This window comes from Ostrinia nubilalis, chromosome 24 (assembly GCF_963855985.1).
Source record: "Ostrinia nubilalis chromosome 24, ilOstNubi1.1, whole genome shotgun sequence".
Classification (NCBI taxonomy): Eukaryota; Metazoa; Arthropoda; class Insecta; order Lepidoptera; family Crambidae; genus Ostrinia; species Ostrinia nubilalis.
This window is the reverse complement of record NC_087111.1, coordinates 11,274,946-11,301,268: the sequence shown is the minus strand read 5'-3', so window position 1 is coordinate 11,301,268 and position 26,323 is coordinate 11,274,946. Positions and strand designations below refer to the sequence as shown.

Below are 26,323 nucleotides of genomic sequence, written 5' to 3'. Positions count from 1 at the left end.
ATTTATAATAAATAAATTAAATCATCAGATGTTGTAAGTAGTTTCTACATATCTATAAAAATATTTCTATTTCATGTTCAAAATAATCTGTTTGGAGGATCATTTTTTAGCAAATAAAACAATCATTAATTTTATAGTAGGTATTTATTACGAAATTAATTAATAAGATAAATGTAGTATTTATACTCAGGTATGTAATACCTAGTTTCTTAAAATATCTTTATCTGTAAAATTAAATGAAATGGTCATAGTGCGGGATGAATAAACTATTGATTGCAGGAATAAGTACTAAACTTAAACTCAACAGCAACGGGATCATTCTTGGATCATTCCTGTAAATCAGTCTTTTCGTAATTAATCTCTATTGCATTTATGCTTTATTACCCGACTGCGCCAGAAGATAGTTTTGATTATCTTCAGAAGTGACTGGCAGTGAAAATCTATCGGCTACAAGGCCACATTTAATTTATTTTCTGGAATAAAAATTAATAATACCTACAGTTTATGTTGCAATTCGATTGTATTTATGCATCACCAAAATCTATCGAAAGACTCGCACAGTTAAGTTGGTAGGATACACTGTCAGTCTTTACCTATCCTTAACTTCATCAGTAACACCATCCTTGTTTAGCTGCCAAATGGAGTAGTTAAGGCACGTCGCGAAGCCAAGCCAGGCTAGGTACGGCAGCATGAGGTAGCCAGCTGTTCTGTTCACTTGCATGAAGCTGGCGGTGCAGACTGCTGCGGCGGCGTCCAGAGCTAGCATGTGGAAGAATGCCTGAGGAGTTGAGGATATAGTTATACAACTGATGCTGGTGTGGGAAAGTCTTTGTTTCAACGAAGGACTCACGCGATGTTGCTTGCTCACTGATGAAACAGGTTTAATGTAGGTAAGTACACGTTGGTCTTGAAGACAAGTTTAGTCACCAAAACCAAAGTTAAATCTGGCTTCCTACTTACCAAGTTTACCAACATACCTACTTCAATTAAGTAAGATAAACATCCGTATTGCTGTACCACCATGCCAATAACTCTACACTTACGTAAGTGACAAAACAGGTAGGTAGGTACTTACCAGTTGTATTTGATGAAGTCCAAAAAAGACAGGTGTCCATAGCCAATTAAGAATCAACTGGCCTCCATACAAGGATAGAGGAATCATTGCCCTCTCTGCAATAAAATAACATAAAATAGAAAATATTAAGGCAAGTAAGCAAGCTTTACGTACAGAGTTTACTAGTATCCACAACCTTACCAGTGAATCCTCCGCAGTTTTGGAACACCAGATATGAGGCGAACCCCATTCCGGTGTAAAGAGTAGTCCATGCAGGCCCGAAAACCCAATTGGGTGGGTTCCAACTTGGCTTGTGAATAAGCTGGTACCACGCCTTTCCGTCTGGGCTCTTGACCTGTCCGATCATGGTGAGCGTTCCTAACCAGCCACCCACATTGGGGATAATCATCCCAGCAACCATGGTCCAGTTAACCATTTTGATCTAGTTTGGGGAAGAAAAAGATACAGCGTCAGCGTGAGCAGGGGTGAGCAAACTATGCTAATCCAAAAAGATTTATAAGATTGGGTTAAACACCAAGTGGACTCTGCGTAAAACGAATCTCCACAGTCATCTGACAAGTGTCACCTGACGTTTAATGCGGCTAAATACAAGAGATCAATTTCTAGATGAGTTTACGTGCACTTTCTAATCTCTTCAATTTATCAGTGCAATGTTTGTTCAGTTCAGTGATTTCACCTTAGAATTTTAATTTTCCATTTTCCCGTAACTTTTTGCCTCCGGCGGCTGTTCAATTGTGCTATTTGATATCTCCGTAAGTGTACAATCTATTTGACTTACTTATTGTGCTCTCTAACGGCTTTCTTCGAAAGTCTATCACCGGCAAATCTATTTAGATAGTAAACACAGCTATTGCGCAATTTAACTGTTCTAGACTCACTGGCCCTTTAAGTAAATGTGACGACTCATCGTTGATAACTTCAGTTGCATCATCGTTAAAATTATTACCTTAGGGAGTTCCTAATTTTCTTCAAAAACTTGATAACCGCGGTAAGTATGACCTAACAGAAGACTGCCTGTGTGGTATCTGAATCAATATAATGCCGTTTATCTCTAATTGATAACATGTAATTAAAGCGTTGCTTCGATAATTGGTGAGTTATCAGTTTGCTAAAACATTTGGAAGTGGTTGTGTGTTTGGAATAATTGGAATCATGGATATAACTAAAGCAAGGTATTAAAAACATAATTAAATTCTATTGTGTCGAGTTTCTGGACTACTTTAAATGCAATATGTAATTTAATAACGTACCTAATTACTTACCTAAATTAAAATCAGAAGTAATAGATAAGTAATTGAGATGTAAACAATACTTACCTGATTCACAAATATTTCCGTTAAACTATCTCACCTGTAAAATACCTATCACTCGCTATTTCTTATAGAAAACATGTCCCATTGTATTTAAAATGTATTACTTTTGTTCTTTTTATGCTAGTTACTTAATGTGTTTAGTCTCGAGTTAATGTAGGAAAAAATGTATTTTTTACATTCTTTTTAATAGATAAGATTATGATTTTTTTTCCAGAATTCTTCTGAAAAGTTGATTATTTACTATCTTTTTATCTGTTTTGAGTATGTATACCTACTTGAAAAAAAAAATGTATAGGTTGTTTAATTATTTATTAAATGGGTAACTTTTGATTCTGATATAACATTAAATAAATTAATTTAAAACACTTTTCTGTTCCTTTAAAAATGTCTTTTAGTGCTAATAAGCCACATTTAGACTATAGGAAGAGCTATCAAATTATCAATGTATCATATTTGATTCATGTATCAAACAAGCTATTTTATCTAATTACCACACCTTTGTCAGTAAATTGAAAATCTTTGCTAATTGAGTGCAAATTAAAAAAATACACAAAAAAACTACATGTATCATAAAATTGTGTTGCTATGGGATTATTTTTATCTTTACAAGTACTATTACAAATAGCTTATTGATATGTACCTACTGAGTTTAGGCGAGTCATTGTAGTCTAGTTGGTTCAAGCATTGCTGGTATCTTGGCTTTAAAAATATACTTACATATTTAAAAGTGATATAATGAGTGCAGGGTATGTAATATTTTATTCCAATATGTTTTCTTATTTAAAATAATCCCTAAATTTTTCAACTTTAATGAAATTAATTGTGGCAATTGTTTATGCATTAAATGACAATATCCATTGTCCAGGGCCTGAATGGGCCATATGCCAACACTGCCAATTTCCTAAGATCAAACAGGCTTTAACAAGAAATAGTTATTTTAAGTTACAGTAGCAGTGGTTGGTAGCAGCAGTACATAAGAAATATGGCAATACTGTTTTAAATTTACGAGCTATTGATGAAACTGACCTTTTAAGAAATATAGGACGATTTTTTTGGAAAATCAGGGTTTGCAGGCAGTTTTATATGTTTCTGTTAATGAGCACTTCAAGGTTTCCTCACCATGAGTTTTTTATTTATTACAGAGAATTCCTAATGGCTTACCAACCTGCGATTGCTTCCATCATCCTTCCCAACCTTGGTGGGTGGGCTAACGGCCTATACTTCGCCGGACAGATCCGCAAGGACCCCGGCCAGAAGTCCTGGTACGATGACCTGAAGAAGGCTCCATGGAACCCTCCCAAGTGGGTGTTTGGACCCGCCTGGACTGTTCTTTACAGCGGCATGGGTTACGCCTCCTACTTAGTTTATGAAGAGTGCGGTGGATTCGTAGGTAAGTCTAAAAAACTTTGTATAGTTTTTCAAATTCAATTTCAAATGGTTTATTCAGTACAAAGGCCCTTTCCAGGACACTTATACACGGATCAATTTTTTTTAATGCAAGACAAGGCAGGTATTTGACCGCAATCGCACCTGGTGTTAAGTGAGATGCAATCTAGGATGGTACATATCTGCCCTGTAAGTGCATATTCACTCTCGCCTTGAAAACGCCCGGATTATAGTGTTCAGGAAATACAGCAGCAGGCAGCGAATTCCAGTCCCTAGCTGTTCGCATTATAAACGAGTCGTCAAAACGCTTAGTGCGTGCTGGTGGAATGTCGATAATGTAGGGATGGTACGCTAGCCTGCGTCTGGTTCCCCGGTGATGGAATTGGGCTGGTGGAATATAACTTGCCCTACCACCATTCGGGACCACATTATGAGCTGGTGCTGAGAAGAAGTGGCGGAAGAAACTCAGTCACCTTTGTCAGTCTCTTTTTCAGTTCAATACAGTAATTTATAGCTTTTTGCATACTATATATATGTTACAGGAAATGTATGAATTCTAGGAATTGTATACTATTCCTAGGAAATGTATACAATTCCGAAGCTATTTAGAAAATGTATAAAATATTGCTTCAGAGATTGTTTAATACGCACATATCCTAGGACATGTATACTTTTCCTAGGATTTTTATAGAATTCCAATATTGTATTAGGAAATGTATAAAACTAAGCGGCACAAGCGCGGTCGTGTGATCGGGTGCCCCTCAGTACGCCTAAAATTTCATTTAGCCAAACCACATTGGCCGATAGGTACTTTTAACTCACAACTATTATTGTTTAGCCTGAAAGTTGCTTTCGCACTATTATACTTTGGCCGAAAAAAATATTTGCCTAAAATTTATTGGCATACCTTTCTTTCGTCATCACGCATATTACGCTGAAGTATTGGAAAACCCTAATTTTAACATCTCTTTTATTTAACTATTATTGGCATGAAGGTTTTAGTACTCCTGTAGCTGGATAACAAAGTCTCGGTTAGGTTAGGTTAGACTTGCGACCTAACACATACACAGCGGCCGCGGCGCGATAGCGCCATTTAAGTTTCGGAGAAAAAAAAGAAATCTTAATTACATTTCCGATTGCTGTTTAGGAAATGTGTAATTTTCCTAGGAAATGTGTCTAATATAATTTACATCACACATTTCCGGGTGATTTTAGGACTTATACACAATTCCTAGGAATTGTATACAATGACGGATTTCATACATTTCCTGTAACATATATACTAGCTACTTTTGCACCTATAGTCTTATCGGCAAACTTTATTTCATTGACAATAAAGTCTAATTAACCAAGGTTAGTAGCGCGTAGGTGTGTCCATATTATCCTTAACTTACTACAAAACAATTTTAAGATAACTAAATAAGTGTCATTTATTCTTTAATAATTTTCTTTTGGGTAGGCTAAATTCAGTTTAATGTCGGTTCAATGGCATTTACTCGAGTTGACGAACCCTGACTACAGGGTATGAGAAAATTACTTGTGACTATAGCTTAGTAAAAGGACATTGTCAGAAACCGCCTCAGATTCCTGGGCACAGCAGTAAAGTATCAAAATTAATCTCTTACTTTTTGAATACTTAAATATTAATTAGATTGTAACGGACACTTGAGGATTAGAAAATGAAATAATAAAAGTCTTTTATATGTATTCCATAATACTATGACGACATCCGGGCATTTTAGGGCGTGGCCTGCTCCATATCCTATGAAGTTCCATAATTTGTGTCGATAAAATCTATGTAAAATCGGCACAAGGCAATGCCGTACTTCATTGTTAGGAATCCATGTAATAGTGATGTTGACTGCGGTCATCATAGACAGTAAGATACCGATCTTGTAAATAAAATAAATCGTCCAAATTGCTACAGTATGACTAGATTTTAATTAAAAGTTAAAAATATATTGCACGATACTACAAGAAGCTATCTAATGTGTCCAACTGGTCGAAGGTCATGAATAAAATAAAAAGAATTGTGATCATAACACTGATATAGACAATGACAACAATATGGGATCATCTTTAATATATCTGTAACAGTTTCAAAATCCGATGAAAAATCCAATGCCGCTTAAAGTGAGAGAAATGTCTAAAGTTCTAATAGAATTGAAAGTTTTATTCGCTCAAAATGCTTATAATAATAATTGGTAATACATTTCAAATATTAAGTACCTTTATAATGTATCGATAGAATCAAAATTATGTCCTCTCAGCTTGGAAAGGGAAAACCCAGGATTGGGGGAGCGCTCCAGGCAATTTTCAGAACATTTCATAAGTGGTAGTAAATAATATTTATTTTATTATTAAAATTGAATATTTTGATATTGATAAAATTGAATATATCTTTCGATTCAAATACCGAATATTTTTCAATCGATAATAATTATCGAGAATTGTTAATGATATTCAATTAAAAGTTGTTCAATCCCTAGTCATGCATAGACTAAGACGGTAACCATGGAGATAGTTAGTTTGGTAAGTCACGTGTTAAATGTCAAGAGTGGAAAGTAAACATATGATTCATGTTATTTATTTACGTGCAAAATGTAAGTAAGTAAATCATAAAAGTGGAACGCCGAGCTATTTCCAAAACCCGTCCAATATTATAATACAATTTGGCTGCGACAACTACAATACAGAACATCTTCCAAATCGATGTGCATAAAATAATATAATACAATACTAGTAAGTAAGAGGTTATGATAACAATATTGCTATCAATAAGTTTATAGAATTGGTCCGCCAGGAATAATTGTTCTTACATAAAGATTTGTGTCATTTAGAACCTAGAAAGTATTTTTTCGGCACTGTTGATCTAACGGCGAACAATGTATGGAGAACGAACATTGTCCTTTTGCAATCTCTTGTAAATAAATTCGTGAAAATTCCTTAATCAGACAGTAAATGAAATGATTTAGATTTTTTTTAAATTTTAAAATGAATGAAACAGATTCCTATTCCCTATGCTAGGAATATACATCGGCGACTGACTTCTAGTCGGTCTATTGATAATTTGTTTTCGTGGAATGTAGTAGATTTTTTTTATCAATGTGACTCATATACCCTTCCCAAAATTACTCACTTCAGCCGGTTTAGGAAGGAAGCGTGCCGTGATAAAATCTTATCACTGATAGACGACAAATGTATGGGCTTATCGCGCAAAATCGATAAAATGGCGTGATAAACGCTTATCGCGGCGCGCATCTTAGGCATACAGGTCGCAGGTGGGAACAGCCTTGACAACACAACAAGATAGCTTATGATTAAAATTACGCAGACGCTTACATAATTTTTGGACTCTTAACTTAGTTATTTAGATTACATTCGCTTATCTAAAGCGCAGACACATCAATATAATATTATCTTACGTTTTATCAATTGGTATCACGAAAGCCGAGTTAAGTGTTATACAAAACAAAATAAGACTCACTGAGTTTAGTATTAGAGTATGTTTTGCATTGATTCTCTCAAATGTTCAGTTGCATGACTGGAATGCGTGATAATTTAAATTTTTCAATACATCACTTAGGATAATAGTCTCATGCAACTATATTCTATGACCTTGTTTCAAGAAACTCTCATTTTAACATGTTTTTTTACGTCTATTTAAAGTCGGCAGCACTTCAAGCTTAACTAATTGTAATAGGGGGCATTTTGCAACAAAAATGTATTGTCTGATGTGCCGTCGTCGTCTCTACTGTAACGTGCTTTGGCATTTTAAGCTAGAATCCTACGTAGTTTAATGTGTTATTTCTCAAAAAAAACATATAAATCAAGTAGAAACATCTGACCTTCCTAATAATAGCCTGGTTTAGGAATAAGTAATTCGCACATCACGTTTGTGGTACTGCTTTACACGATTCATGCACGAATGATAATTTAACGGGACTATTCCCACCGCTGCAACTGCTGTGTAGCCAGGATCTATAGCTTGTCCTACAATAAAAACTCAACCAATGAAGGTCAAGTTTGTCCCAGAAAAATTTAAACTGTGTGAATAATACTAAAGTTCGCATATCGTTTTTTTTCCAGACGATGCAGTTTTGCCTTTATCGTTGTACGGAGGCCAGCTGCTGCTTAACTGGTCGTGGACGCCCATCTTCTTCGGAATGAAAGACTTCAAACTGGCAAGTTTATCAGAGTTTAGGTCCTTTAACTAATATCTTGATAAACTGGCTGCATATAATGTGCCTAATTTAAACAAAAATATAGAGATTCCAATTTATCAGTCTTCTTAGAGACATTTCTAATCTTTCCAAAATTAAATGGCTGTTCTTATGTCATTCACCAAAAGATCTTCATGCCCGTTTTCACCACCAATCCTAAAATTTTAAGTGACACCTAGGAAAACAAAATTCCTGTTATATGTCACCTTAGGGGTCACTTAAAAATTAGGTATTGATGGTGAAAACGGGCATCAGTCTAACATTTTAAGACACACCCAGACTATGGACTTTTTTCAGGCCGAAAGGTCGGGCTGTTAGTTAACCACTATGAACATGTATGGAAGTGCGCACATTACACCAATTCCGATTCCTCCTACAAAAGACAATGCCGGAAATTGGCGTCTTTTTTTTTTCGCGCGGCCATCGACCAAACTTTGTTTTTTTATTACAAAATAGTGTAATAAACCAAACTTACTATTACATGTATACCTCTAAACTCAGTCTGAACTGAGTTACAAGCATTAGAAGTTTGATGATTTTCATACTAGATTTGCTTTTTGCGCGCAAAGTTTTGTAAGAAATTGCAACAAAATAGTGAGATTGTATGTGTAAACAAACAATACCATCCATTAAAGGCTCCAGACATCAATATGGAGCAGAATCAGCGCAATAAAAAAATAGCGCAATATTTTGTTGAAAAGACAATGCCGGAAATTGGCGTCTTTTTTTTTTCGCGCGGCCATCGACCAAACCTTGTTTTTTGATTACAAAATAGTGTAATAAACCAAACTTAGTATGACATGTATACCTCTAAACTCAGTCTGAACTGAGTTACGAGCATCAGAAGTTTGATGATTTTCATACTAGATTTGCTGTTTGGGCGCAAGTTTTGTAAGAAATTGCAACAAAATAATGACATTTTATGTGTAAACAAACAATACCATCCATTAAAGGCTCCAGACATCAGTATGCAGCAGAATCAGCGCAATAAAAAAATAGCGCAATATTTTGTTGCAATTTCTTACAAAACTTGCGCGCAAAAAGCAAATCTAGTATGAAAATAATTAAACTTCTAATGCTCGTAACTCAGTTCAGACTGAGTTTAGAGGTATACATGCCATAGTAAGTTTGGTTTAAAACACTATTTTGATATCAAAAAACAAAGTTTGGTCGATGGCCGCGCGAAAAAAAAAAAAGACGCCACCTTCCATACAAAATCTGGCATTGCCATTTTTTACAAACTTGCGCACTAAAAGCAAATCTAGTATGAAAATCATCAAACTTCTAATGCTCGTAACTCAGTTCAGACTGAGTTTAGAGGTATACATGCCGTATTAAGTTTGGTTTATTACACTATTTTGTAATCAAAAAACAAAGTTTGGTCGATGGCCGCGCGAAAAAAAAAAGACGCCACTTTCCATACTAAATCTGGCATTGCCATTTGACGACGACCCAACGTATCGTCCGACTAAAAGTCTGTAGCCTAGGGGGCATCACTAATTATTATAGTACCATTTCTAAAAAGAAACGAACTAATACTACCGTTTTACTTTCCAGGCGTTCATAGAAATATCTGTGCTGTCCGGCGCGGCTTTGGCGACCACCATCGCTTTCTTCAACGTGAACAAAACCGCCGGCTGGCTGATGGTTCCGTACCTCGCGTGGTTGGGATACGCCTCATCCTTGAACTACTATATCTGGAAGAACAACCCTAGCGGTGCCACCATCAAGGAGATTAAGGATGAGAAGGCTAACTAAAGGTATGGGTAAATTTCGAACTCCTATGTTCTTCTGATTAATTTCGTTGCGGGTCCAATGACAGTTTAACTTTCCCCCGGGACAAACTTGACCTTCACTGGTTGGGTTTTTGTGGCGGTCAAGCTGTAGATCCTGGCTACACAGGAGTTGCAGTGGTGGGAACCTTTAGTTATTTGGGACTTTTTCCAGTCCCAAATAACTAAAGGTATGGGACCACTCCCATTTCTTGTTCCTACAGCTTGATCCGACCGAGATTCGAAAGATCTATCGGCTTAACAATTGGTACACATCAGGGTTCGAAACTATCAAGATAATTACGCTTCATGATATTTATCAGGTAATTATCGGATAATTATCATCAGTATAAGATACATTTATTGTCATATTGTTTCATGAGAAATTCTGATTGCGAATGTTGCTTCATGTTTTTGGTTGCTGATTGTTGTCAAGTTATCCATCGCTAGTCGCATAAAGCTTGGAATATAGATAAATATTTTGACGCTAGATAACTAGTGATTATTGTGGAGCTAAATAGATAGGTTTTATAACTATCTATGTTGATTAACGCCCACTACTAGACGCAAGTGCGGAAATACACGTTCGAAAACTTCAAATACAGTAAATTTTCACGAGCGCATTTTATTGTTATTTTATTATCAACCGATAATTATCATTGATAATTATCCTTTCGAACCCTGGTACACATGGCACAACAATAACATGGAAACCTGGTCTACCGCAGCAACTCCAGTGTAGCCAGGATCTACAGCTTGACCGTTAATAAATACCTTACCAGCGAATGTCACTTAGTCTAATGGCCGTGTGTATCATATGTGATACATGTTTATCACATGTGATTCATACGATATACGAGTTGCTAATTGAAATTGATATTCACGTCACGTCATCACTTACAATAACTGCCAGTTAGCACAAAGACGCTTCAATCTATGAACCATAGCTAATCAAGTTTCCCTTTACTTAGTACCTATTTTGTGCAATAGTTTTTTTTAAGAATATTAGCAATTTGTAAATACAAATTACTAATTATCTCGCTATCCCTTCGGTGTCAGCTAACGGGATTATTAAATTACGTAATATTCTTTTAAAAAAATGTTTTTTTTGTTGAATGTCGCAGCATTGTTAACTTTTATTGCCGCGACTGTTTTATAAAAAACTAGCTGACCCGGCGAACTTTGTTCCGCCTTAATGGCAATAAATAACGGGATAAAAAGTATCCTATGTCCTTCTCCTGGCTCTAAACTACCTCCCTGACAATTTTCAGCTAAATCGGTTCAGCCGTTCTTGAGTTATAAGTGGAGTAACTAACACGACTTTCTTTTATATATATAGATATTGTTTTGTTCCAGATGAGTCCAGCACACGCCGTTTTAATGTCTAGTTCATTTAACTTAAGATTGTTTTATTAAGGCTTTTCACTACAAAGCAATATTCAACGAAAAATTTCATGTTCTGTAAAAATCAGTCAAACGTTTGTCTGTCTTTGTCACTCACGTTTACGTCTCAGCATGGGTGAGAGAGATGGATAGAGGCAATATTACAAAATGCTTATTTAATATTAAGTGAACAAAGGTCTATTATAACTTTAAAAAAAAATAAAACCGACTTCAAATGCGTGAACACAAAAAAAAACTAAAAATTAAAAATATTGCGTATAAAAAAGTTCATCCCCAATTTTCCACCCTTGGGGGTGAAATATTTTCTTTAAATTCGCATGAAACCACCCTTTTGATAATACCTATTCAACAAAAAAATAATCAGTCAAATTGATTTATAATCGGCGGAGATATTGCGTATAAAAAAGTTCATCCCCAATTTTCCACCCTTGGGGGTTGTTTTTTCTATTATTAAATTTAAATGGGACCACCCTTGAGGTATTACCTATACGCCGAAAAAAGATTTGTTCAAATCGGTTCATAATTGGCGGAGTTATCGCGTAACAAACATAGAAAAAAAAAAAAAAACATACGGGTCGAATTGAGAACCTCCTCCTTTTTTGAAGTCGGTTGAAAACCAGGTCATTATTGAACGCTAAGTATAAATGTTAGTCGTTTATATGCAGACAGGTGGCGCTACCTCAAAGTTGGTGACACACTAGGGTCAAGAGAGAAAAAGGGAGAGAAAGTAAGGGATGGGGAGAGCACACAATGTATCTCAAATGTTCCACGTAGTTTTTGATTGATTTTCTGCAAAAACTCGCTTTATTTTTCCTCCAGTGTGTCTCAGGCTTAACTTAACCCTTAATCAGGCTCAAAAGAAGTCATTAATTTTCAACCGTATCTTCTCAGCATAAATTTCAAAATGATGCGAGCTCTATGGCCACCAGAGCCTGGTTAAGGGTTAAGAAAGAGGCGACAAATCGTTTGACCTAAAACCAAAGCTAAATAAAAATTAAAAGTGTAAGGTTTTCTTGAAAAGTATAAGAATCAGCATAATTATTTACAATGTTATTATTGTTGTTTAGCTCAAAGCTAACGCACAGTGCAATTATTAATTTAAGTTTTTCCATAAATAATTTATTACAGTTAGTATTGGCAGGCTCGGTTAATTAAAATATGGCATAAATATTATAAAGTTGTATTTATACGTTGTCCATCTTATCAGAGTTATTTTATAATCAAGATAAGTAGTTTTAAAAACATAAAATGTGTCTAAAGGACATCATCCATTTTGGTCCAAAATCAAAAGTGCCGGCCAAAAAATAAAAGTGCTGTATTCTGATAGAATACGTCCGCCTTAGCATTTATTACTATGGCACCAAAGCTGTAGCACCACTGTGCATCGTAGTATTTGAGCTCTAAAAATATATGAAACGACTGACTTTGATCTCAAATACTACGATGCACAGTGGTGCTACAGCTTTGGTGTCATAGTAACAAATACTAAGGCGGACGTATTCTGTCAGAATACAGCACTTTTTTTTTATTGGCCGACATTTTTGATTTTGAACAAAAAATGTATGAATCGTCGATGAATTTTAGATCTCAAATACTCGACGCACAGTGGTGCTACAGCTTTGGTGCCATAGTAACAAATGCTAAGGCGGACGTATTCTGTCAGAAGACAGCACTTTTTGTTATTGGCCGACACTTTTGATTTTGAACAAAAAATGTATGAATCTTCGATGAATTTTAGATCTCAAATACTCGACGCATAGTGGTGATACAGCTTTGGTGCCATAGTAACAAATGCTAAGGCGGACGTATTCTGTCAGAACACAGCACTTTTTTTTTTATTGGCCGACACTTTTGATTTTGAACAAAAAATGTATGAATAATCGATGACTTTTAGATCTCAAATACTCGACGCACAGTGGAGCTACGGCTTTGGTGCCATAGTAACAAATGCTAAGGCAGACGTATTCTGTCAGAATATAGCACTTTTTTTTGTTGGCCGGCACTTTTGATTTTGGACCAAAAATATATGAAACGTGGATGATGTCCTTTTAGGATCTTTTTGTAAATTAAATGTTTCATTTAAACTGGCACAATATGAATTGAAATTTACGATTGAAAGATTTTTTGGATTTTATTAAGGATGCCAGTTATTATGAAACTAAAATAAATAAATTAGTGCTGCCTTAAACATCACAATTATCGATATCGATTTTTAAGTCTTGTCTGAGAATTTTGTCGAACAAAACAATAATTATAAAAATGAACAGTAAATCTATTTGTCTTGATTAATCGTAGAATAGGGTAAGAAAAAGTGTCCTTTTCATGTAGATGTGCACAATAATACTTAAATATTTATACCATTCCTATTGCATTTATGAACAATAATTTGTGAATGTATGTTCTAAATAAACTAAAGACTGGACTTTAGTATTGTCTTGATAGTGTTTTGCTTTTTCGAATAACTGTATTTGTTTTCTGTTGATCAATTTAGAGTAAAATAAAATAATAATTACATTTCGTTGTTTCATTTGTCATAATATCTAATGTGCCTAAATATTTGATCCATTTCTAATAATGTGATTTATAAATCACAATATATTTTTTTTAACCATTTTTTTTTGTAAATCACTATCATGAATTTATGAAAATGGTAATGTTGCATATCAATTCGCTTATTAAGATTAATAATCTATTAAAGATTTTTCCTCAATATTAAAACGAAACAAATATGTACTAGCATTAATATTAACAGAAACCAAACAGTTGACTTACGAACTGAATTTGTTAGCCTTTTCCCTTCTCAAATACTTAACGCTTCAAAACTTGCATCAAAAACGTAAATGACATTTCTGAAGCAAAAATGTTTTTCTACAAGTATTTACTCGTCGCTCCACTAGCGAAACTTAATTTCATAACTCGACAAAGCAAGTGCTAGTCGAGCGAGAATAGTTTGTTTTTATGTACGTAATTTGCCACAACGGACGGTCTTGCTTACCTTTTTAGGTAGGGATGTGCATGGCTGTGTATAAAAATATCGATACCCATCATACGATAATGTATTTTAGACTATGGTAGGATTGTCGCTCTTCTGCAATCATTGAGTTATTGATTATTTGGTTCGTATCATTGTTGTGTATTACTAATTTTATTTACTTGAGTATTTCGGAAATTTTATAGATATGCCTGGCTTGTTATGCGTTCGTCTAGCGCTCCCTTTTACACTAGACCAGCTTAGTGTTGGAATACTTTTTTTAAGCATTTATTTTACTTTCTCTTAATTAACAAAATAGAAAACCATTTTCATAAATTGCTTTATCCATATCGAAACTTATCGACAAATCACCTACCCCTAGCAATAAGATCGCGCAGAGCAGTTCTCGCGGCCGACAGCGGATCGTTTTTATTGTCTCTAATCTCAAAAAGGACCGACGACTCTGAGGAAAACCTAGTCTGAAAAGCTAATTTGTTGATGGTAACTATGGTTCTTTTAAATAAGAGGTAACTTGGCGGGAAAGTGAATCGTCATGTTTGGCATTATTTACAACTAGCGGCCGCCCGCGACTTCGTATGCCTGGATCCCGTTTTACCACCTTCATCTATCTTACACGGTTTAGATTTTTTCATACAAAAGTTTTTTCCCGCTAACTCCCGTTCCCGTGGGAATTTTGCAATATCCTGTTGTAACTAAGCTTTAAATTTACTAAGGTACCTGCATGCCAAATTTCAAGCGTCTAACTTAAGCGGTTTAGATTTTTCATACAAAAGGATTTTCCCGTTAATTCCCGTTCCTGTGAGAATTTCGAGAATTCCTTGTTGTAACTAAGCTTTAAATTTACTAAGGTACCTGCATGCCAAATTTCAAGCGTCTAACTTAAGCGGTTTAGATTTTTCATACAAAAGAATTTTCCCGCTCATTCTCGTTCCCGTGGGAATTTTGCAATATCCTGTTGTAACTAAGCTTTAGGTTTACTAAGATACCTGCATGCCAAATTTCAAGCGTCTAACTTAAGCAGTTTAGATTTTTCATACAAAAGGATTTTCCCGCTAATTCCCGTTCCCGTGGGAATTCTTCAGTATAACCTGCCCAGGAGTACGAAGAATAATTGTACCAAGTTTCGTTAAAATCCGTCGAGTAGTTTTTGTTTCTATAAGGAACATACAGACGGACAGACAGACAGACAAAAATGTTACTGATTGCATTTTTGGCATCAGTATCGAACACTTATCACCCCCTTGATAGTTATTTTGAAAATATATTTCATGTACAGAATTGACATCTCTACAGATTTATTATAAGTATAGATTAGTGCCTACATACTTAATACATTATTACGAATATGTAGGCACAGACCTGGCTGACAGACAGGCACAGTCTGTGTATTTAGGTAGGTAAGTAAAATAGATTCTTCATCATTATCATTTCAGCCACAGGACGTGTACTGCTGAACATAGGCCTCCCTCAATGATTTCCAGAAGGCCGGTTAATAGCGGCCTGCATCCAGCGTCTTCCTGCAACCTACATGCGGTAGTACATTACGATGGTGGAAATATCAATTACTGTAAGGGACAAAACACGACTTTTCAGGAGAGCCAAAAAACGTTTTTTTTTTTCTTTATACCTCAATATCTTTTTATGTGATGTTACGATTTAAATAGTTTCTATAGCAAAGTTTCTTAGAATTTTCTGTTCTTTCATAATATAAACGCCAAATTTTCGAAAAATAGGTAGTTTAAAAGATAGCATGTCCCTTACCTTAAAAAAACGAGCTTGACTGTACCTTAAAATGTTGAAATTTCACAGTATGGAATGTCATGTATGTTGTAAGGTACATTTAAGAATAAATACTACAGTAATATTATTGTAACTTGACAATTTTAACATTGAAACCTGATGTAAGTAGAGGTTGCATTCGAGTTTTCATTAACAAAACGAAGAGAAGAGATAGAAACAAGACAACTTAGTGTTCACAAATGCAGTTGGAGGCATCAAATACACATCACCAACAAAACATTTAGTTACTGATGATGCCTACGTGTGCATTTGTGAACAAGTTGTCTTGTTTCTATCTTTTTCTGTTCATTTTGACGCAGTTAGGTTTTGTTTTCAATCATCGTTCGTTCGTTTTAGCCGAATGACGTCCATTGCTGGACAAAGGTCTTCCGCCAAGGATTTCCACAACAACCGGTCCTACGCCGCCCGCATCCAGGCACCTCCTACAACCTTCACCAGATCGTCGGTCGACCTAGTGGAGGTCTGCATCACATTACGTCTTCCAGCTCGTGGTCGCCACTCAAGAATTTTTCTGCCCCAGCGGCCATCAGCTTTGCAAGCTACGAGCTCCACTCACTGCCACTTGATTTTAGCGATTCTGCGGACTATGTCAGTCACTTTGGTTCTCCTGCGGATCACGTCATTTCTGGTTCAATCACTACGAGCATAGCACGCTCCATCGCCTTTGACCTTGAGACTTCTTATGAGACCCACAGTAAGCGACCACGTCATAGATCCATAAGTTATCAAAGACTTTTGTCTTGAGACAGTGCGATATTTCAGACGTGAGAATATCGCGATGCTTCCTGAACGTTGCCAGCCGAGTTGGATTCGACGATTGACCTCTTCCTCGAAGTTGGACCTACCTAAGGCTGGTTTTAGTGTCACGCGGACCGTCAGTGCGGATCGCTCCGCACAGCCAATCTGTATGAACTGCTAGGGAGCGAGCGATTCCTGCGGACCGCATTACTCTAAAACGCTTCCTCGAAGTTTACAGATCGGCTGTGTGGAGCGGATCCGCACTGGACGGTCCGCGTGACACTATAACCAGCCTAACTGGACTGTTTGTACTAGGTATAATATAATTGTCAACAACTGCCGAGTGTAGAGTATCCAACCGTTAGAGTGCGAATCGAAGGTGGGTTATTTACTCACCGTTGATATTTATGCCGAATCCGTTCCAGTCCAGAAGCAGTTCTCCAGGTGGTGAACAGTTTCGGAGTTTTCAGTTCCCCCTGTCTGCTGCTGCAACTGGTTTCGAGTCTTGATCCTGAAGACGGAACGACATTGTGGCGTTTTCGTACAAGCCTTTCAACACTTCGATGTATCGATATAGTCAATTTGACACCGTTGGAGAAACTGTAGTAGGTACTGCCCAGGTCTCGATCGAAGCTTTCTCATAGTCCACAAACGCCAGGCAAAGTGACTGACTATACTCCTCGGTCTTCTGTATAATCTGCCGTGGCGTATGTATGTGGTGTACTAAAGCCTTTTCGGATACCAGCTTGTTTGAGAGGCTGGAAGTCATCGAGCTTACGAGCGAGACGATTCGTAATGACTCTCGAAAACAGCTTGTCAGGCTCAGAAGTGAGATGGGTCTATAATTCTTCAACAAGGTTTTGTCGCCTTTTTTGAAGAAGAGTATCACCACACTTCTGTGCCATGCCGTAGGCGTTTTTCCTTCGAGGATGACAGAATTGAACAGCTTCTGAAGAGCCTTCAGCCCCTCGGTCAAAAACCCAACTGCGTAAAAATGAACAGAAAAAAGATAGAGACAAGACAACTTGGTGTTCATAAGTGTAGTAGGAGTGGGAGGCATTAAATGCATATCACCACCAAAAAAAGTAATTGATATCCTATATGCATATTAACGTAAGGGCCTAATTATGATAAATCAAAAAGTTTAAAATGAAGTAAGGTTCAATGAGTTCAAAAGTTAAAACCAACAGTTTAGGATAAGGGCTGAATTGTATTATTAAAAGGAATTTACGTCCTTTAAATCATTTATTTCCCCAAAAGTCGTATTCAGACGACTAAAAATGTTTAAGGTAAGGGACATTTTTTTAAAGATATCAACATTTCAAGTATACCAATCGATAGAGCCGAAAATTCTGAATGCGTTGGTATATATAACTCATTTTGGCCAAAATGTCCCTTACATTAATTGATACTTCCACCATCGATTACCTCCATTCTAGAACCTTGGTGCTCCATCAGATCTACGTGCTATGTGCCCTGTCTAATCCGCCTTAAACAGAGCTTTAGAAGCTGGTGGTGTGACAAGTCGACTCTATGTTACACATAGAACGTAGGTACTACGTCTCATGATAACGCGTACATTCACGTTTATGACGAAATAACCGCCTCTGTGGTCTAGTGGTAAGACCACCTGTTTCAGACGCAGAGGTCCCGGGTTCGATTCCCAGTGGGGGCAGATTTTTCTGTTCGGTTTGGTTGGTGGTAGGGCTTGTTCTAAGTCCGCCTGGCTAGCTACCACCATCTTATCTAAGTCTGTCGCCATAACAACAATGTTAACAGCATTGTTGTGTTCCGGCAGTTGGAGGTAAGATAGCCAGTTCCTCTGTGATTGAGGATTCCGGGTGAAGCTCGCTTCCACCTTCGGCCAGATCATCACTTACCATCAGGTGAGATACAGGCCAAGAGCTTCCTCGTTGCGGATAAAAAAAAAAAAAAAGAAATTTCGTTAAAATGGCGCCAATAGGCATATTTTTAAAAACAGTGTAATTCACTGTAATACTACGTCATGAAATGCTAAAATATGCTTAGTATGGCTGCAGAACAGTGACATGTGCCTTGCGTGAGCAATGCGACGTCGCAGCTATGCGGGCATGCGAGACTCGCGAGCATACAGTTCGGTTAAAGTCTTGTAGCACACTACTAAAGCCCGGTTCGTGAGCACGTAGAATTTTGTCCAATGACCCCTAGCTACCCATCCTTATCGCTCGCGCGTAATTATATTGCTGTCGCGACTGTGCGACTGGCACCCGCAGTGAGTGTGCGAGCGCGACAGCAACATAATTACGCGCGAGCGATAAGGATGGGTAGCTTGGGGTCATTGGACAAAATTCAACGTGCTCACGGACCAGACTTTAACAAGCTTTTAAGGTATTTTTTATAGAGGTGGGGCCCTATTATACCTGGACGATCGTGAAGGTCGCGGCGGGAAGTACCTGGATGCGGGCACTGCTAAACAAAGGATTTCCACAAAGACCGGTCCTGCACTGCCTGTATTCAGGTACTTCCTGCGACCTTCAACAGATCGTTGGTCCACCTAGCGTCTACCCACACTACATCTTTCGGCTCGTGGTCGCCACTCGAGAATTTTTCTGCCCCAACGGCCATCAGCTCTACGAGCTAATGCCCTGCCCACTGCCACTTGAGTTTAGCAATTCGGGATTTCTCCTCATTTCTGATTCGATCACCATGATACGTATGACCATAGAAAAACTCTGCTACGACGTACGTGCTTCATTTCATATAGCGTTCATGTAGCGTCGCTTCCAGTGAGCGCAATACTCCAAACCATTGTAATTTGGACGAGGAGTGCCGGCGCATTTGGTCTGATATTACTGAAGGCATGCATAGCTTTGTTTCTAATGCTCTTACTACACTGTGGTAATAAGGCAGCTTTATACATAAGCTTCTGCAGATGTATAGGCGCTAGATAAACAGCTTTGAAAAGAGGAAATTGAATGGTAACGACCACCATTAATATGGTACTTACCTAACTAAGTTTTAAGTACGGGTCGAATCAACTTTTCGGAATCAATATATTTTTTTCATGAATTGAGCTTCTGAAATCTCGCTCAGTGGTTAGCTCAGTGGCAAGATTGTGGGTTCAACCCCAGCTGAAGCAATTTTATGAAGCTTCTTGTTAGAAAACAGCTTAATGTAATGTGTTTCGCGAAAAATTTAGTAGATTTTGATCTTTCATTTCCAAAATACCGATAGGCTTACTTTAAATTCAATCCACAAAGTTGAGGGACATTTGTGTAAAATACACGCAGGGAAGAACCAACCTTCGTCAAGGGAGACGGGTCTAATCCCACATAGAAACTATTCGATACTATTGTAAAACGATTTGGTTTCGCTCGAGTTTGGTTATGTTGGTAGTTGGAGGATTTGCGGTCCGATCGAGGTATCAATGTGTTTGGGATATGAAAGTTTATTGTGAAGTTTAATAACGTAATGGCATAATTAGATAACGGCATAATGGAATAAATATGATAAATTGACAACTGTTTTTCGCAGTCTTTAGGATTTACCACACTGAATGGTTCTGTGGTCAGCATTCAACGCATCTTTGTTTAAAAGCGTTCCTTTAAACATCATCATCATTTCAGCCATAGGACGTCCGCTGCTGAACATAGGCCTCCCCCAATGTGTACGTGGAACGTCTACCCACAAGGTGGACCGACGACATCATAAAGGCAGGGAAGCGCTGGACGCAGGCCGCTACCAATCCTTTAAACATAGAATAATTTTATTTTCAGAAAATTAGATTGAACTCTGCAATGTCCTTTGCAAACTGGGAACAAAATAAACCTCACTTCACTTGTAGGTAGGTATAGTTATAGTGTCACTCCTGGAAATCAAACCCAAGACCTCTGCACGAAAAGCCCAATTTCTAACCACTAAACAATGTCGTTTTCCACTAGTAATCTCGCATATAAATCAACGTGACAAATCAGATTCGCAATCGCGATTGCGCCTGAATCCATAATTAGAAGTTTCGTCTGTAATTCCTCCCAATGAGAAATCACTTCAGCATGACTACGGTTTTTGTACCAATTGGCGTTAACTACGATTTACCTTCGTCTAGATTTGACCTAGAATCTTAAAACTATAGACAAAGAATCGATTCAGGATTTAGATTTTATTTTTCTAGCAGTACTTAAGAAATAAGGCGCTACTAACTGTCTGCCATGCTAAATGTTTTTTTAGCTTGCCTTGCCCTGTTTATTTTAGTTAAGTATCTCATATACGAGGATTTATCTGAAATCTAAATTAAAAGTATTTAAAACAATAAGTATTTAGGCACATAGAATGCCCTAGATTGATGAGGAGAGTGGTGTGATGACTAGGCTGGTAGGAACCTAAGACCTACCGAATTATTTTGTAACCTCTTTTACATTGTCTACTTCATTTTTTTTTTTTACAAACAACCTGCATAGTTTTTTCCTAAGTCAATCACAAACCTCCTTGCTGAGGAAATAAATAAAAAAATAAACGTAAAAAGTGACACATGAAAATTAATTCTTGTTCGAATTTTGAATGTGATGCGTAGTGTGCGACCTAGGCAATAGGCATATAGTTTTTATTGCGTCTTGAAGTGGGTCTCACGTGCGCGGTATAAAATACGTTTAAATAAGTGTATTTCGTTTTTACTGCTTTAATATACTTACTCCTCGAGACAAATAGGTGTCTAGAAATGAAGGCCACCAGAAGCCGAAAGGACTCTTCATAATGTAAGTGTTTTTATGTTTTTTCTTAATATTTTTAGGTAATATTTGGGCAATAACTTTTAGGGTTCTTCTGCTGCCGTTCCGTTTTTAATGTTCTTTATATGCCACTAAATTGATCAACTTTAGGTAAAATGTTTTACGTGAATTTTCAAAAATACATTGAGTGAAATCTAATTCTATGAGGTCTCACAGTGCGCGAGAACACACAGGGTGACACACGAACCAATCACAGAGCTCTTTTCAACGCTGTGCGTTCGATAATTCGATTGGCTGCTTCACTTAAGCAAGAACCGTTTGTGAATATGGGCGAATCAAAAAAGCTCAATAACTTACATCATAATTTAGGTAAAGGATTTTTTAGAAGTTAGGAAAGGAATGAATGTAACGTACCTACTAATTACTTGATTTTGATTCCAATACGTAAGAAGGTCGGGGGAGGCCTTTGTCCAGCAGTGGACGTCTTTCGGCTGAAACGAACGAACGAACGAACGTAAGAAGGTACAGTGTAAACTTTTTATAACATTATTCCATTTAACGACAACCTCTTTATAACGTCGATTTTTTATTTTATTGGTTTAACTTGTTCTCTATCCGCTATACAGTCTCTCTATTTAACGTCGATAAGTGCTCAGTCCCCTAAGTGTCATTATATTGAGTTTATTGCACTATAGTTTGTTGTTTCGTAGAGACAGAACAACGACGTTTTAGAATCAGTACCTACTTATACCAATAGAAGTTACGGTGGGTAGTTGTATAGGCCCCATTGACCGCGATTGGTGGCACTTTAGTGCTGTATTAGCATTTTGATTGGACGAAAGCCGCGATTGTGCCGATCTGCCTGTCTGCTATTTGTATGATAGTGGCATATAGGTAGGCAGTGGACAACACCAGTCGATTGAGATACTTTATGAACTTCTGAAAACGCTGTTTCTCCATGGAGTTTGGAAATATCTACGCTTAACTATGTCACCGTAGGTTGGTAGAGTTTGTATACTTTTACACCCTTGTTTTAAAGTTCTTCTTCTTAGCACTTGCTACTGTCTAGGAGCATTGACAATCTATTATTAATTCAGACAAATAGTTATGAACATTTTTGATTTTGACTTCTGTATCAGTAAGGTAAATCTCTTTGAGTCGATTTTTATCATACCTACATTATAGTACGTACAATATAAAATTACAAAATTGATAGTTTCTATGGGCGCCAACTCATAACTACTGTAACTAAAGGCAGCGTAGTGTAAATATAGCTGACTACCAGACTGCGTTGTGTGCGCACGGCCTTAGACTCTAGCAAATTTTATTTTACAATGCACTAAAACCATATATTCAAACTGAGCTATGCAGAGTCCTTCTCGAATGTAAAATAAGATGTAAAACAAAACATAATTCTCCTATCTTCCGCCATCTTGTTTACGTGCTTCCAAAACAGAAAGATTCATATTTTCAACCGACTTCAAAAAAAGGAGGAGGTTCTCAATTCGACCCGTATGTTTTTTTTTTTTTTTTTTTTCTATGTTTGTTACGCGATAACTCCGCCAATTATGAACCGATTTGAACAAATCTTTTTTCAGCGTATAGGTAATACCTCAAGGGTGGTCCCATTTAAATTTAATAATAAAAAAAACAACCCCCAAGGGTGGAAAATTGGGGATGAACTTTTTTATACGCAATATCTCCGCCGATTATAAATCAATTTGAACGATAATTTTTTTGTTGAATAGGTATTATCAAAAGGGTGGTTTCATGCGAATTTGAAGAAAATATTTCACCCCCAAGGGTGGAAAATTGGGGATGAACTTTTTTATACGCAATATCTCCGCCGATTATGAACCAATTTGAACGATTATTTTTTTGTTGAATAGGTATTATCAAAAGGGTGGTTTCATGCGAATTTGAAGAAAATATTTCACCCCCAAGGGTGGAAAATTGGGGATGAACTTTTTTATAATATACATTAAGAATATATTTAACAATAAGGTAATAATTAGTTAACTAAAAAGTAAGAAATAAGTAAAATTTTAGAAAAAAAAAAAAAAAACCGACTCCAAAAAACCTACACTAAAAAGTAGAAAAATAATTACTAATTACCTACTTATTTATTAGGACGAATTATTAATATTTATGTAGGTATACCATGATTGATACTTTTGGAGTCGGTGCAGGCAAACTTTACATGTTTCATAATCTTGGCACCGACTCCAGAAGTATCAATCATGGTATACCTACATAAATATTAATAATTCGTCCTAATAAATAAGTAGGTAATTAGTAATTATTTTTCTACTTTTTAGTGTAGGTTTTTTGGAGTCGGTTTTTTTTTTTTTTTCTAAAATTTTATTCACGTATGCCAAAGAAAAGGCGTAAAATTTGTGATGTGATTTGATCTTTCTAGACCCAAGTTCTAGACAGTCTAGTGCTCACCTGCAAACTTGGCCATTAACTTAGGTCATGCCATGTTCCGAAGTTTGCATTGTCTAAGTTTAGTTGAAAATTAAAGTTAATGCATTACATTAGTGGCGTACGAGTAGGTAACATCTACGACAGCATGACAATCTAAACACAGTGAAATTACTTATGAAGTTAGCAAAGAGTTATGTAAGATGTCGAAAGCTTTATTATACCATTATTGTGCGGGCATCGAATTTACGACCTCTGGCTGGCGTCATCATCATCATTTCAGCCATAAGACATCTACTGCTGAACACAGGCCTCTCTCAGTGATTTCCAAAATGGCCGGTTGGTAGCGGCTTGCATCCAGCACCTTCTTGCAACCTTTATAAGCTAACCTATCTCTTCACCTTTTGGGTGGACGTCCCACGCTGCGCTTACTACTTGGCCTCCACTTCAGAACTTTGCTGCCCCATCCGCCGTCATTTCTCCGTGCTATGTGGTATAGAGACAAGTAGACATCCGCCATTGTGTTAACTTTATGACGTTTCCTCAACCGCTGCTATAATATTCCGTCAGAAGAAGCCAGCAATCCGGCGATTCAGCGAAATAGGCCAATACCTCTGTGTGTTTACGAGTGCCGAGGGGTGGGTATTCTTGCATCTATAATGTCACTCGTGTTTTATGGCCCACCGCGTCACGTACGAGCCTCAAGTGTCGGGTGACGATGGTTCATGGATTATCAGGGAAAATCCATTAGTTTTTACCTCATCATCATCATTTCAGCCATAGGACGTTCACTGCTGAACATAGGCCGCCCCCAATGATTTCCACAATGGCCGGTTGGTGGCGGCCTGCATCCAGCGCCTTTCCGCTACCTCTATGAGCTCGTCGGTCCACCTTGTGGGTGGTCATCCTACGCTGTTTTTTTGGTGAGTGGATAAGCGGGTAAATAAGTAGCTGGATTTAACCAGTATTAGTTAGTGCAAAAATAATTCAACCGAAACTTTTTTGTTGCAAATTAACAACTAATTACGACAATAGGTGTCTATCATAAGATAATCTACTGATCTGTTTTAAAAATTAAATGGTTTTTTACAAAATCGGTGTGTAGTTTAGAAAGTGAATGAGATACACAAAATATTAAACAAAAAATAAAACAGCGTATTAGTGTGGAGCAATTTAGTTTTTGTTTTTAAAAAAAAATCCCAGGTTTTCATAATTATCCGGAAAATTCCGTATCCATACTCTCCCTAATCGTACGGATATGCTCATTACGTAGCCTCGGATGCCGCGTACTCTCCGGCATTCATTATATTAGGTTTTTACACTGGTACAGCTCACCACACAATATTCTCAACCATAAGTCTTCGCCAAGAAATTTCAAGACAAGACGTTGATATTTTCTGTACAGTGCACCTTAATTTTGAGCTCTAAATGTAAGGAAGGAAATAAAAATGCTGGTTTATGATTTTACAGACTTCTCGACTTCTTGACAATACATTTACGTTACCTTGTTAGGGTTCGGGGTGAAACGAAAAATGTACTTTGCATTAATTTGTCTTTACATCATTCTTTGTTTGTATGATAAAGGTTTTAGAAAATGTACTCTACAAGAATATTCTATTGTAAGAGAAGGATAACTTACATTACTGTTATCACAACACTCAAATTAATATTATTTCAATTACATCGTCTTGGATTGGCTGAATTATCCAGTTTTCATATTACTCAGCATGTTGACGTTTTGAAAGTCTTTCTTATGTGCTATTTATTTAAATATTTTGTTATCCACAACGGTTTTTAATGCGGTCTTCATACATAAGTAGAGTGATTCAAGAGAAAGGTTTAATTAAATGATCGTAGATATAATACATTGCACCTGTGAGAAGCTATGGCTTGAATGGAAGCTGGATGCGTTGATAATTCAAATGGATTTCGCAATATTCTGCTCGTAACGTCTGATTCAAACAATTTAAAGGTTCAAGTCAAGCTAAAAAGCACCTGATGGCAGTACTTTTTGCACTAAGTAATCGCCTTAGCAAACCCCGTTCGAAGTTGAAGCGTTTAAGTGTGAATGATCGATACGAGAGTACCAGAGCAGAAGTACTCGGGAATTGAGTTAAAACTCAACGTGCAACTTCTCGCGAATTAGCGGCGCTGATAGACGACGAAGTAGGGATATACTCAGTAGCATCACTAATCAAATCTCCCGGGACCAACTTGACCTTAACTGGTTGGGTTTTTATTGACGGTCAAGTTGTAGATCTTGGCTACACAAGAGTTACAGTGGTGGGAATGGGAATAGAGTGGGAATCAAGGAATGGAGAAGAACTCTTTTCTGAAATAGATCCAGACGTACGGTTCGTTCGTTGCAACCTCCCTCCCTCCTTCGCTGCCCACATCCAGAGGCTTCTCGGGACCTTCGTTACACCTGATGTTAAGTGAGATGCAGTCTAGGAATACTTGTCCAGTTAGTGCCTATTCACTTTCGCCTAGAAG

The 26,323-nt window shown here is 37.1% G+C and overlaps 2 protein-coding genes and 1 long non-coding RNA gene across 7 annotated transcripts; 2 read left to right on the top strand and 1 right to left on the bottom strand.

Moving 5' to 3' along the window:
• Positions 1–125: 125 nt before the first annotated feature.
• Positions 126–2,111, bottom strand: LOC135083937 (translocator protein-like). Of its 2 annotated transcripts, none has more exons than XM_063978700.1 (4): positions 2,022–2,111; positions 1,256–1,496; positions 1,076–1,170; positions 126–778 (listed from the first exon to the last, which is right to left on the bottom strand). In XM_063978700.1, the coding sequence occupies exons 2-4, from the start codon at positions 1,488–1,490 to the stop codon at positions 590–592; spliced, it is 519 nt and encodes a 172-aa protein (XP_063834770.1). In that variant the 5' UTR covers positions 1,491–1,496; positions 2,022–2,111; the 3' UTR covers positions 126–589. The 2 variants fall into 2 exon arrangements, with proteins under 2 accessions (XP_063834770.1, XP_063834771.1); XM_063978701.1 differs by lacking the exon at positions 2,022–2,111 and adding an exon at positions 1,854–1,956.
• On the top strand, positions 1,710–12,247 carry LOC135083936 (translocator protein-like). 4 transcript variants are annotated; one of them, XM_063978698.1, is made up of 6 exons: positions 1,710–1,827; positions 3,531–3,778; positions 7,864–7,958; positions 9,555–9,757; positions 11,126–11,348; positions 11,794–12,247. In XM_063978698.1, exons 2-4 carry the CDS (start codon positions 3,541–3,543, stop codon positions 9,753–9,755), a joined length of 534 nt encoding a protein of 177 aa, XP_063834768.1. In that variant the 5' UTR covers positions 1,710–1,827; positions 3,531–3,540; the 3' UTR covers positions 9,756–9,757; positions 11,126–11,348; positions 11,794–12,247. The 4 variants fall into 4 exon arrangements, with proteins under 4 accessions (XP_063834768.1, XP_063834769.1, XP_063834766.1 ...); XM_063978699.1 differs by lacking the exon at positions 1,710–1,827 and adding an exon at positions 1,972–2,063; XM_063978696.1 differs by lacking the exon at positions 1,710–1,827 and adding an exon at positions 2,148–2,247.
• A 10,628-nt stretch (positions 12,248–22,875) lies between these two features.
• Positions 22,876–23,601, top strand: LOC135083946 (uncharacterized). The gene is made up of 2 exons (XR_010259735.1): positions 22,876–23,028; positions 23,561–23,601. It is a non-coding gene; the product is annotated as an uncharacterized LOC135083946 (long non-coding RNA).
• The last annotated feature ends 2,722 nt before the right edge of the window (positions 23,602–26,323 follow it).